Source organism: Cotesia glomerata, linkage group LG7 (genome assembly GCF_020080835.1).
Source record: "Cotesia glomerata isolate CgM1 linkage group LG7, MPM_Cglom_v2.3, whole genome shotgun sequence".
Taxonomy (NCBI): Eukaryota; Metazoa; Arthropoda; class Insecta; order Hymenoptera; family Braconidae; genus Cotesia; species Cotesia glomerata.
This window is the reverse complement of record NC_058164.1, coordinates 8,965,566-8,978,929: the sequence shown is the minus strand read 5'-3', so window position 1 is coordinate 8,978,929 and position 13,364 is coordinate 8,965,566. Positions and strand designations below refer to the sequence as shown.

General features: G+C 31.7%; 3 protein-coding genes across 3 annotated transcripts; 1 reads left to right on the top strand and 2 right to left on the bottom strand.

Annotated features, from left to right (window-relative positions):
* Positions 1 to 3,898: 3,898 nt before the first annotated feature.
* On the bottom strand, positions 3,899 to 6,173 carry LOC123268645 (calcium and integrin-binding family member 3-like). Its single transcript, XM_044733898.1, has 4 exons — positions 5,406 to 6,173; positions 5,200 to 5,320; positions 4,901 to 5,084; positions 3,899 to 4,529 (listed from the first exon to the last, which is right to left on the bottom strand). The coding sequence occupies exons 1-4, from the start codon at positions 5,489 to 5,491 to the stop codon at positions 4,312 to 4,314; spliced, it is 609 nt and encodes a 202-aa protein (XP_044589833.1). The 5' UTR covers positions 5,492 to 6,173; the 3' UTR covers positions 3,899 to 4,311.
* Positions 6,174 to 6,925: 752 nt separating this feature from the next.
* On the bottom strand, positions 6,926 to 9,774 carry LOC123269995 (protein misato). Its single transcript, XM_044735958.1, has 5 exons — positions 9,577 to 9,774; positions 9,418 to 9,498; positions 8,156 to 8,605; positions 7,237 to 8,041; positions 6,926 to 7,149 (listed from the first exon to the last, which is right to left on the bottom strand). Exons 1-5 carry the CDS (start codon positions 9,649 to 9,651, stop codon positions 6,941 to 6,943), a joined length of 1,620 nt encoding a protein of 539 aa, XP_044591893.1. The 5' UTR covers positions 9,652 to 9,774; the 3' UTR covers positions 6,926 to 6,940.
* Positions 9,775 to 10,016: 242 nt separating this feature from the next.
* Positions 10,017 to 12,663, top strand: LOC123269996 (lysophospholipid acyltransferase 7). The gene is made up of 6 exons (XM_044735959.1): positions 10,017 to 10,505; positions 10,605 to 10,876; positions 10,958 to 11,109; positions 11,419 to 11,627; positions 11,738 to 12,059; positions 12,148 to 12,663. Exons 1-6 carry the CDS (start codon positions 10,294 to 10,296, stop codon positions 12,358 to 12,360), a joined length of 1,380 nt encoding a protein of 459 aa, XP_044591894.1. The 5' UTR covers positions 10,017 to 10,293; the 3' UTR covers positions 12,361 to 12,663.
* The last annotated feature ends 701 nt before the right edge of the window (positions 12,664 to 13,364 follow it).

The window sequence follows — 13,364 nt, the reverse complement described above, 5'->3', positions numbered from 1 at the left end:
AACAATGACGTTTGAGAGTGACGAAAATTCGCCTTGAAGATTCAGAGAGCCGCTGGGTGAACTCAAGTATACCGTGTGTTCGTTCGTGGAATAAATATGGGCTTGGGTTTCTCTTATTGACGTTGACACACCAGCCTCGTTGTCTGCTAACGTTGATTTGAGAGTAAAGAAGAAATATAAAAGTAATATATAAATAAATATTTATTTATAATAGAAGAATATATGTAACCTGGTAAGTGTGGAGCTACGACGACGAATAACCAAGTAATGATTATATATTATACATATACATATGTATGTATTGTAGGTATACATTGGCTCGTTAGGTAGCCGTACAGTTCCAACGAGAGTTGTCTCTTGAACGTGCAAGATGGATTTCTTCGTGCGTGCGGTCGCAGTTGGTACATACAATCAGTGCATGTACGTGTACATGTATTTGTATTTATATGTTTATATGTTTGTATGTATTATAAGATAGAGAAAGAGCCATTACATTGTATGTACCGAGAGAAAGAAAATCCGGCTGGCATTATAATAAATTACATATACGGCCCCGCACGATCGCGCATGCGATTAAAGATTCTTCCTTTAACTTCTCTTCTTATATTCTTATTCTTCTTTTCTTCTGGTTGGTTTTGTAACTTGTAAGACGATACGCGGATACAAGCGCGTACTCTACGTAAATTCAAACGTTATATACATGTCCTTTCAGAGGTAACTTGTATCGAAACTCCAGCATCCATTCTTGCATACAGCATCTAAGAAAGAAGAAGAAGAAGAAAGAGATGCCCGGAGACGCCGAAGAAGATAACTATAAAAGAGGTTTTTGTAATCCGAGGGTCACCGACGTCGACGATCGACGGTCGACGTGGAGAATATTGAGCTGGAAAATCACCTTAGACGGTTGTCGTCGTTATCTTGCTCAGCAGCAGAAGGTATCTTTAAAACGGGCTCACTGCTGGATACATCTCAGGTAACCCGTATTTCAGAGTTTAACATACTTTGAACTCAATACACAGTCGAGTAAGGCAAGGCGTGAGTGGTTTATATTATCGAAGTAAAAGTATCGAGGATACATCAGCGGGACCAAGACTAGAAGACTACGTGGCAGAGATAAATACCAGGGAAGTATAGTGGCGCCTGTATACTTCTCTCTGCCGAGCTTAGATCTCTATGTGGCCCCGTGTGATCCATCGATCTATACGTTTTAAGTACAGAGTAGAAGGTAGAGGATAGAGGACAGAAGACAGAAGATAGAGGAGAACCAGAAGGTCCTGGATCCCATGTTTAAGATTATAATGCACGCTCTTCTTTATACATATCTACTCGGTCATGTTGTTGGCTCTACGCTATATTCTCAGTGACGGTGAGACACGAGTCTCGTTTGAGATACAGATGAGGCTCAAGCTCCGGGTTGGCAACAATGGAGTAGCAGGTTGCTTCATCAAAAGACCCTTTTTTTACTCTCCTTTCATCTCGTCTCTATAACTATTATTATTATTATTATTATTATTATTCATCTTATATTCTTCTTGGTTTTATTAATCTTCTTACTCTGGCTTGTCTTTCTTCTATTATTTCTGTGGGTAAAAGTATGTATAAATATGATCCCGCAATTGTGCATAATAACAAAAGAAATAAGATAAAATAAAAAAATAAAACAAACCAAATTGACATATTTAAAAATATATCGTATGTGATATCCTGGTGAATGATTGTAGACTCAAAGAATCTTACGGGCAAGCGTTAAAAAATTGTGGCTCACGGATCTTGCAGAGATGTGTCCGAGATAATCCAAGAGAATATTCGAGGAGGCACCCCAATGGGTCCCATTAGGCCGAACGTCGGTTGGGCCCAGTCGGTGGGTCCAGTTGAGGGGGCGGGGGATAGTACTAAGGCCGGTCAAGCCACATTCCGTTGGCCAGCAACCGACTCCATGCCATGAAGAAACCCCCTTCGCTCTTTCTACTCTCTCTACACTGCCCTGCAGACGTTTTCACCGTCCACATACAAACATATAAAATAATAATAATAATAATAATAATACATATAAATATACATCCACAAATACAGATACTTTTACACGTATCTCACTTTAACCCGTTCAGTCTAACGTTATTTCTTCTCGCTTAACTCAAAACTCATGGTTAAAAGTATCGGTTCTCCTTTTATTTAACCGTCCGACCACCGCGAATATATACGCTACGTGGCTCCAATATTATTTCGACTTGGCTGACCTTGACGCAGCAATAGGTGAATAACTATCTTATTTTATATTTCTTCTTTTTATTCTACTTTTTATATCAATATTTAATTGCTCTGCGTATTACATTATAATGTAATTAATCAACAAAACCGATGAAACAAAGTTCCAACCAACTGAAGAAAGAGATGAGGAAGATGATCTAGAATTTCCCACGCATCCTTTGTGTCTGTATAACGAGTTTAATCCCTTGTTTATAATTTTTTAGGAGTGATTCCATGTAATATCTACCACGTACTCTGCTCAGGAGAGACGATCATGGATCTCATCCCGAGGCTTTTCCCATCAAAGAGCCAGAGTACCCATGTATTAAGAGTAGTATCGAAGAGTTAGGTACGAATTATGATGCAAAGAAGCGATCGCTCGGAGTTCTTTCCAACGAAATGGCTCGTGCCAATCTATAATATATAACCAATTTTATATATACTAATACTACGCTCTACCTATATATTTATATTTATATGTTTAATATGTATAGACATCTAGGATCTTGGCAATGTAAATGTCTCCCCTTGGCAATGTACTTGTGGATCTTTGGACTCGGATGCTCGGGAATCCCGGAGCCGAAGCTTCGAGAGTAGTCTCTGGATGTAGCCAAGAATAAAAAGAGAAGCCGGTTCAGTCGCCCACGCTTGCCCATAAAAGTTGGCTTTGAAATCAGCCTCCCAGCCTCTGCTCCACCGTCTCACCTTTCCCCTTAACTTGGATACTTTCCTGCTTCACCTTCAGACTAAAAGCTAAAGCTCTCTCTCTTATTATTTCATCCACCTCCACACTCTGTTAAATCCTTAGCTAAGATCTTTCGTCTTCTCATTTTGCCTCGAGTACTGCCGCCTTCCCACTTGTTTTCCTTTTTTAATTCTCATTTTTATTATCATTATCATTCTATTCTTATTACTCTTTTTCATTTTTATATTCATTATTATTTTTATTATTCCTCTGCTTCTTTATGTTATTATTCTTAAAGACTGCTTCAAATAACCACCTTGATGTTACGTGTATATTCTAACCAATGGCTTTGAATTTCGGACCCTGAGAGTTAAAATCATTCGTCCAGGTGAAGCCAGAGGAAGCGGTAGGAGATGAAGCCACCTAAAAAAATTACCAATAAAATAAAAAAAAAAAAAAAATAAGCGTAAACTTAAATGTGATATTTCAAAGGCACAAGAACTTACTCATTTTACTTTTTATTCTTCTTCTTCTTGTTCTTGATCCTCGTGTGTGCCAAACCAGTGAAGGGGGTGGTGTAAGCGCGAGGGACCGCGGGGCAACCACGCCAAGCCAAGTGACCGGATGGCCTTGGTTTCGTCGAGACTCGGTTAGTTACCGCTTGCCCCGACTCTATAACTGTCCCGCCTTCGTGGAACAAGGTGGTATCTCCAATTTCGACCGCTTTTTAAGTTGACGCTCCACCGATCCAAGGCGTGGTGAACACTAAAATCGATCTTACACTCTACCTTAGCTCTGTCTTAGTTGTTGTCGTCGTCATTACTTTCAGGTCTTAATTAAATTATTACATTACCTTTTTAAATAATAAATATTTATTATTATAATTATTTTAAATTAAAAAAAAAATTAAATAGTTAATACTTAATATTAAAATTTATTAACGTATTTTTATTATTAAATAGCCAGCCGACTGAAAGATTGAGGATAAATTTATGATAGTTGATTGATAAAAACAGCATCACGTTTTATTGTCGCGTGTACATTGCTGGAATTTACTGGTAATTTTTTTATACTCTGACGTAGACATCGCTGTAGATGTATTTATGTAAATTGTACTCTTATTCCAATTTATCCATCCACGAAGGATAAATTAGCGTCTCTTATGAGAGCAGGGAAACGAGTCGACGGGTCAGAGAACTATTTTTCTTATTGCCCTTCTTTAATCTTCCTCTTCACCTTTTCTTCTTTCAAACATTAACTTGAGCTCTACAACCCATTTATTTCTCCCACGACATTGTTATATATACAACGAGAGCAAGACACGTTTCTTCATCAACCTTACCAGCATCTTCCATGGATACCAGCGCATTTATTTTATTTCAAACTCTTATGTGAAAAGTAGACAAAAAATCCGAAGCTTTAGCAACGACATTCTCAAACTCGAGATAAGACAATGCGCCATCCCCGTCAATATCACATTCTTCGAGGACTTTTTTACAAACTGTACCTACTTCTTCCTCGGTCAATCCATCCTGGACCAGTTGCCGACACGTACGTTCTAAATCACTCATGCCCACGAATCCGTCTTCATCAAAATCTGTAAACAAAAATAAAAATAATAATAATAATCTGTAATGTAGCAAGACTTATAAGGTAATCAACAATAAATAAACAGATTAGATGAAAAAGGCAAGTTATAATAAATGTAAATAAAATAATTTTAGTCATTGGTCACTCAAGAAGCGGAAGGGAATGGCTCTACGGTAATTTACTTTATCTCATTATCATTATCTATCTACATTCTACATGAAGGATAGCTGCCACTAAATACACCCACGTAAGAGAGTCTTGTATGCAGGATTGTGACCTAGAACTTGCCGTTCGCTTCCCACAGTTGGGGGTCTATAGTCTCTAGCATTTCTAAAGTCTCTATACATATATATTTAATATCTAGACAAAACGGCTTACCGTAAATCTTAAAAGCATAAAATACTTTAAGATCTCGAGGTGCTTGCTCTGAAAATACTGACATCATCTCCAAGAACTCCTCGAAACAGATACCTTCTTCTTCTTCTTCTTCTTCTTCTTGTTCACTTCCTGGATCACTGCACTTGGTAAATACCTCCGCTATACGATCTCGAAATGGATTTTCCTTTAATTTCAAATAATAACGGTTACGATAAACTATTTTCGTCAGATTATTCAAATGATAAACGGTACAAACAAGTCCTGCTTGTAAGAAAATAATATTATATTTTATACATTACTTTTAACTCTGGAATCTTTGATAAACATGATAAGGGTAGTTTCAGTTGACTTGCCAGCTCCGGTGTCATCGTCTTTGGTACTTTGCCAGGATCTCCCATTTCACGGAAACGTTTAAATATTCTGAAATAAAATTAATTAAAAATTTTAATTAATTACTCTAATAAATATTAAATTGTTATAATTATAATGAATTAATTATTTTTACCTGAGAATTTCTTTACGCGTTAAAAATGTGCAATCTTGGTATTCTTCTAGTTGTTCTTCAGTGAAAGTTGCTATTTTATTTCCCATTGTTTGTGATTAATTTTAACTATTATTACTATTATTATCAATGTATTTCACTGGACAATTGTATTATAATCTTGAGTAAATACTAAGATAGAGAGATTCGTTATTTCTGGTGTCGTGAGAAATACTGAATTACGAACCAACAGAAGACTCGGTGTTCAATACTAAATAATTTCTAATAACTCAGGGTGTGCCTTGGCGCTCCCATGTGTAGGGAATATTTGTATTATTGTTTATACAACTCAACAAAATTAATAATTTACTCTCCTCAGTATTTTATATATTAATATTACTATTGAGTTTCATGTTTTCAGTACAAGTACAAAAGTATAAAATACCATTTTACTAAATATTATATTACGTTTCGTGAATGAAATTTTTTTATTCTTGTTTATAAGGAATAAAAGAATTAAAATAAAATAAAAAAAAAATTCCTAAATCTGACCCTCATATTCAGCTATTGCGTGATATAAAAAAAAACAACCACACCTGTTCGTGCCCACGTTAAAAATTATTCTCACGCTAGTCGTGATTAAAATTTAAAAACCACCATTCGTTATTACGTATTCAAGCTTATCAACTATTTAGTTAGATAGGGATTTTATCCATTAGTTAATAATTAATAAATTAATGACTAAATGTATAAAGAAAATTTTCTATAAAAATAATAAGATTAAAAGAATTATTTAAATTTAAAAGTACAAATTTTGTAAAAATAATTTTTTTTTCTGTATACAAGACTTAAGGTAGTTGTCGTGGTTAAGGCATACCGTCAGAAAATTATAAATTTTTGTATACTTATTAAGGACATGATGATACAATTACCCTAAAATTTGAAGTCGACTACCTATAACCCGAGATGAATTCAATTAAAACTTGGATATTTAAGATTGATTGCATACGCTCTCTGCAGTTCTGTATCAGTTTCTTAGTTATAAAAAAAAATCGAACTGTTAGAAACTTTCAAAAAACTGATAGTCTTTTAGGGCCAGTTTTTCAACCCCTGGTTTAAGTATTTTATCATTGTGAATATATCTATATATCTAGATTATATATAGATATATTCACAAAAAAAATATTTTTATTTAAAAAAAAATGTTTGACCATGTAATTATTTATAAATAACGGATTAAAGTTCAATAATTTATGAAAAAGTATAAATATACGGGGTTGGACAGAAACAATTGTATGGGTTGCGTCTCTACGGGTACAGTCTTGCGTAAAAATTACAGATTACACAGCTACAAGCTCATATACTTTTGCGGCGCGTATAATCTCTAATTTTTTGACAATATTGTACCATGACAACTACCTTAAATACATATAATAAATATTTTTAGACATATTGATAAAAATATGTTATAAGTAACAGAAATAAATGACTTGTAATAATATATAAAATTAATAAAAAAATTATATTATAAAATTAATAAAATTTAATAATATAATAAATTAAATAAAATGATCTTCATAAGATTCTTTACTATCAAGTAAAGAATCCAAGCAATGAATAAAATCATCCTGTTCAAGACCAGTATCTTCAAACATATGAAATCTCCTGATACTTTTGACTCTTGAAGCTTGGGTGTGCAATGAATTGAACATAAACGCTAATCCAGAGCCACTGTGGAGCCCAGCGAGCACAGGAACAGATTCAACATCTGTAATATGATAAAAAAAAAAAATAAAATATAATAAATAATACCGATAGTTGATCATAAAATAAATAATATTAAATATAATATTACCTTGACCAACAGGCCAGTCAGCGATATCGCCATTTGCATGGACATTGTTATTAAAAATCTTTGGAAATGGCTTAGAGACTTTAAGAGGTGCTTCAACAGTCGTCAAATAACAAGCAGAAGCATGACATGAGTACGCAAGATACATAGTCATCATTTCGTGGACAGTTGAGCACCGATAAGCCGGTTTCTCCATTTGTTTTTTAGCTTCACCAAGTGGTCTCTTGAGGCGTGCTTCATTAACACCACGAAGAGCCAGGCTATGCATACTTTTATCTGGAAATATTTTACAACTGGGTGAAAGACTTGTCCAAAGTGGTCCTTCTAGGTCGTCCAACACGTCAATCAAATCTTTTTTAACGGTCATCGGAAATGGTAAACTGAGACTTGTAGCCGCGGCTTTGCGTCCTAGTTTATTTAAATCTGCGCACAAGTCTGATAAAGCTGACATACTGAACTCTTTGTGACGGTATCGGATACTCAAAGTATCTAGTGCAGTTGCAAGTATCGCGCTTGTGTGATATTTCTGGTCCAGATCGTATGTTAGGTTGTCGAATTTACGGGGCAAGCCTGGACAAGGCCATCCTTGTTCTCCACAAGACAGAGGACTGAATAGTGATGCATGTTCACCAAGTTTTTCCCAGCACAGTGCGATATTTACTACTTTTATCAAACTCGCTGCTGACATTTCATTAGAGCCACTTTCGATTAAAGGAAAAGCTAAAATACTTTTTCCGTATTCTTCTTGTAAATATTCAATACAAGCTGATCCAAGTCCACTGAATCCATCAGTTGAATCCATTAATACCTGAAAATTATTTATTTGTATTGATAAAGATAGTCAATAAAATACAAAAATATAATTAGCATACATGATAAAATTGTTGTAGTTATTGAGCATCAATAAAATTTATGAATTTACCTGGAATCCTTGTAAAGAATCACATTCTTCAGCATACTGTCGTATTCTATCACAAAAGTCATCATTATATTGTTCTTCTTTCCATAAATTATACCCATAACTAAATACATCAAAAGGTTTCTTAGTACACTCATGATTATAATCCTTAATAACATTAATAGTCCTCGGATGAAATCGCGGAATCAAATAATCAGTCCAAGTTTCTATGTTCTCAAGATCAGACTTCTCATCTGATTCATTTTGCTGTTCTGAGCCATTCTGAAGACTCTGAACAAATGGAGCAACTGGAACAGACTCTTCTGCAGTGACTTCTACTTTGTTATCATCCCATAGGCATGTATGATCTTGAACATTTTTCGGATCGTCGTATAGAGATCCTCGTTCATTTAAATATCCTAGTGACCCTTTCAAGTCCACAGCTAAGAGTCGTGGTGTAAATGTTACTTCTTTCTAAAAATATTAGATAATTATAATTATAATAGTCCTATCGTACTTTAAGAAAATACTCATGAATAGCAAAGAAAGCGGAAAAGTTTTTTATTTTAAAAAACAAGCATTTTTTTATTTTTATGCTTGATACCTCATTTTTTTTTTTTTTTTTTATCAGCACAAAAATAAGTAATGGTTATGAGTTTAAGAACAAAATATTTTTTAAATTATAAATAAATTAATTAATAATTTTTAAAAGTTTGAAAAAATGCACCTACAAAATGTTTAATTTTCTAAATATGCATTTTTTTATTATTATTATTATTATTTATATTGTATTGATTTTTTTTTCAATTATAACAATTATTTAATCTTTGTTAGATTCACAGTCATACATAATTAATTTTTCAGGTGTTTAATATTTTTTTCTATCATGCTATTTTAATTGTTATGGTACTGAAATTAACAGACATTTATCAATTTTTTGGATTTTTATAATAACTAAATTTATTATAAAAAAATTTACAAGAATTACAAATGATACTGAAACCAATAGTCATTTAAAAATTTTTTGATTTTAGCTACCAATTAAATTATTATTAAATAAATACTTTTAAAAAATTGCACTTATAGTATTTCAAATCTTTTACATGTGAAATTTTTCCTTTTATTTTTTTATAATAATTTAAAAAAAAAATAATTTTTGTTTATAATTGATTTGTAATGAAATAAATAAAAAAACTTTTAAATGTCTGCGGGTTTCAGTATCATTAATTATTATAAAATTATGAAATTAAATTAAAAATCGATTAATTTTGATAAAAAAATTATACCTTTATAGTTTCTCCTTCACGATACAAAACATCATGATTTATTTCACTTGGTTTACTCGGGTCATACGAAAATCCAGATTCCTTAAAAAGAAAAAAACATATAATTACAATAATTATGTATGAATATAAACAATGAAATTATTATAAATAAAAACTAACCTGTAAGTTCCACCAATGAGCCCCGACATAATTAGAATAATGTCCCAGTTGCAAAGTAATGATTTCTCTAGCCATGATTAACAGATATAAATCTAAATCAACTCTTTAAAATATTTACATATGTACCAGACAACAAATAAATTAAAGTTTAACGTTTTACTTTTTATTTACGTCGGTTTTAAATGAAAACAAAATCCTGATTACTCGGTGAATCACCAGAGGCAGCACTTTCAATACCAGCTATTTATATATGTCATCGTCAGTAGTCTGCAAAATGTATAAATATAGATATAATTTTAAGGTATAAATTTATATAGACACGTAAGTAAACTAAGAAAAAAATATAAAATCACAACATAAACAGATTATTTAAAAGTGTTCAAAGTTCATATGTGGCTCACTAGTTAGTTATTGAATTTTCTATTTTTTTGTATTTATACATCTATATTTGCTCAAATATATACAAATAGCTCAGTTGAATATGAAAATTGTCCATTTATTGTCATAGTGGTTACTGATTATACAACCACATGTGAATAAACAACGAAAATTAAAAAGCAACAAATGTAAAACTAAGTAGAAGTGAACAACGGGCATTTAAATAAAAAAAAGAGTCTGATACGGGTAGTAGGGTGTATGATAACGCAGTGCAGACAATTCAGTCTTTCATTGGACTTACTCCAATCAGTGTGATATTTATATTATATTTGCCGCACCATGATAATCGATGATATTATTTATGTCGGTCTATTACTCGGACTTATAGGATTTGGTAATTATTTTCGTACTATAAAAAATCCATTCAATAAACAATGGGTGAGTACTGGAGTTGGATTTTTTGTATCACTCATAGTTTCTGGATGGGATATTTTACACCCGATAGCTATGACTATCGTATGTGCTGTGATTCTTTCGCAATTAGCTCCTAGGTAATTATTAAAAATTCTACTCATTAGATTTAATGATATGATACTTATATTTATGTTTATATAACATCTAATTTATAATTTCATTTTTAATTGCCACAGGATTAGACATACGGCATCGTTTTTCTTTTCATTTTTTTATCTCTTGATAATATCAAGATTAACTCATTTGTTTGGACTACCGGAGATTTCGACACACACTAATTTAATACTCATGTTGATGACGTTGAAGTATGGAGGTATGGGCTTTGAATTGAATTCAGCGCTGGAAGATTTTAAAAACAATCCAGATGTCCAATGCTACAAAGCTATGAAAAATATTAACTTTTTAGATGTTGTTCATTATGGCTGGAGTTATATGGGTATTTTAACAGGTATTGATACTTACTAAAAAAGTTTATGTTTACTCTAAAAATAAAAAAGTGCATACGAGTAAAAGTTTTCTAATTTTTTAGGTCCTTTCTATAGATACAGGACGTACTGGGATTGTATAAATAGAAAGTTTTCCGACTATATTGAATGTTGGGAACCAACATTGTACAAATTAAAATTAATAGGTGTATCAACTGTAATATTTTTATTCACCAGTAATATATGGCCCAATTTCGTAAGTATTTAAACAAATGTATTTTAATTTATAATTATGCAGAAAGTATCAAACATTTCAAAATTTTGTTCATTGAGATTCATAAATTAAATATTTGCAGAGTATAAAAATTAAAAGGCAAATATTTTTTTAAGTATTTTTAAAAATTTTTATAAAAATTAAATTATAATGCAAAAAAATTTTACATGTAGAAATTTTAATTAATTTTAAGTGCGAATTTTTAAAAATATTTTTTTTATAATAATTGTTTCAGCTGAAATTTTCTCTATTACTATATAAGTACAATGATCTTTTTTTTTTCTTTTTTAGTATGTATTAACAGAAGAATTTCAACAAAGGTCATTTTGGTACCGACTATGGTTCATTATTCCAGCATTTTTAACTTTCCGTACAAGATTGTATGTAGGAATGATGTTTTCCGAGAGTGTGTGTCAGATGGCTGGTTTAGGAGTCTATCCTATTTGTTCACAACCTCAACCTGGTCTCGGTCCGAAGGACTACAAAGCAGCTGAGCAAATGTATATAGATATAACATAAAACGCTGTGCTAGTTATTTTTAACACGAGCTTATTGATTGCACTCTTTTATATTATGTTTACAACCGAGATTAATTAATTTTTTTTTGCAGCGCCTTGAATCCAGAGAAAATAAAAGATGAAAAAATGGACTTTGAGACAGTGTTTAACATTGATTGGTGGGGTGTTGAAAAAAGTTATCTTGTAAGAACGGCCATGAAGCGTTGGAATATTACTGTTCAGTATTGGATGGCTACATATGTATACAAAGTATTTCCATGGAAAAATTTACGAATACCGGCGACATTCTTTGTTTCAACAATTTGGCACGGATATGCGTTTGGGTATTATGTCGGAATATTTTCTGTTATTACGTACCTTCCCCTTGAAGATATGTATGTTAAATTTTACAATCAAACTGAGGAAGGCAGCTCGGTAAGTCTATTATATTATATTATATCTTAACATTATGTTTTTTAATATTAATTAGCTTAGGAATAATTGTTTTGTTTTATTTTTCTAGGCGAGAACAAGATGGTGGTGTCTGATGTGGTTTATGAGATTCTTCTGCATGGCTTACCTCTCATTCGGCTTCCAATTGCTCACTTTTGAGAATAATTATATTTATTACAAGAGCATTTATCTAGTTGGACATATTATTGGTGTTATAATGTACATAATTGGACGCACGCTGAAGCCTTATTTGATTACCAAAACTAATGATCAAAAGCTATAATTAGTATAGTATTGAATAATAATTGTTGCCTTAATAATTTAAATTAGGAATTGAGATTGCGAATCTTTTAATTACTAATAACAATTTTAACTATTTTTTTTTTTCTAATAATTTATTTTGAAAAATTAAAATATTAGTTTTTAAATAATTAATAACTCACAATTGCCAATACATAATAGTCTTTAAGTATAAAATCAATACGAAGGATATTGATTACGAGTTCGTATACAAAGAAAGAAATTAATTATTAATACTGTAGATTTTACTCAATTGTTAAAAAATGCGTAACAATTTTATGACAAATGATAATTTTTATATAGGGTTAAATAAAGTACAAAGATTATATATATATATTTGTAGATAGGTAGCAAATGAAATTAATAAATTACTAAAACTGTCATTGATTTAATAGTAAAATTTATTTATATTACGAATGATTGTCAATAATTAATTTACTAGGCATATTAAAATTAGTAAATAAAATTAAAAAAAAAAAAACAAAAAATTAATGACCTAGTGTCTAAGTAAAAAAAAAAAAAATACTTACATCAATCATTGGATAATTAATGCTGAAAATAAAGTATTAAAAGTAGCAAATATACAAAAAATCCCGTAGTATACAATTTTACTAAGGAACAAGTTAAAGTAAAAAATTAAGTATCTCAATTTTTGTACGCGCGTAAACAAAATAATAATAAGATACTATAATAATGATAAAAAAAAAATTTTTAAGTAATACAAAAAAATAAAAATAAAATAGAAACAATACTGAACCGAATAGTTGAGATAAAAGACTCACGGTTTAACAGTGACGGCATTACGCTGAGGTGGATGATGGATGGCGTATAACAGCTAAGAATCCGAACCTGAAGACTCGGGAATCAGCTTTAAAGGGATCGTCAATAATACTCCCTCATTCATCAAGAGAATGCTGTCCTGAGGAAGATTATAAAGATCCAGAACAGCAAGTCTGACTGATGACGAGGATCAGGAAAAAGTGTCTC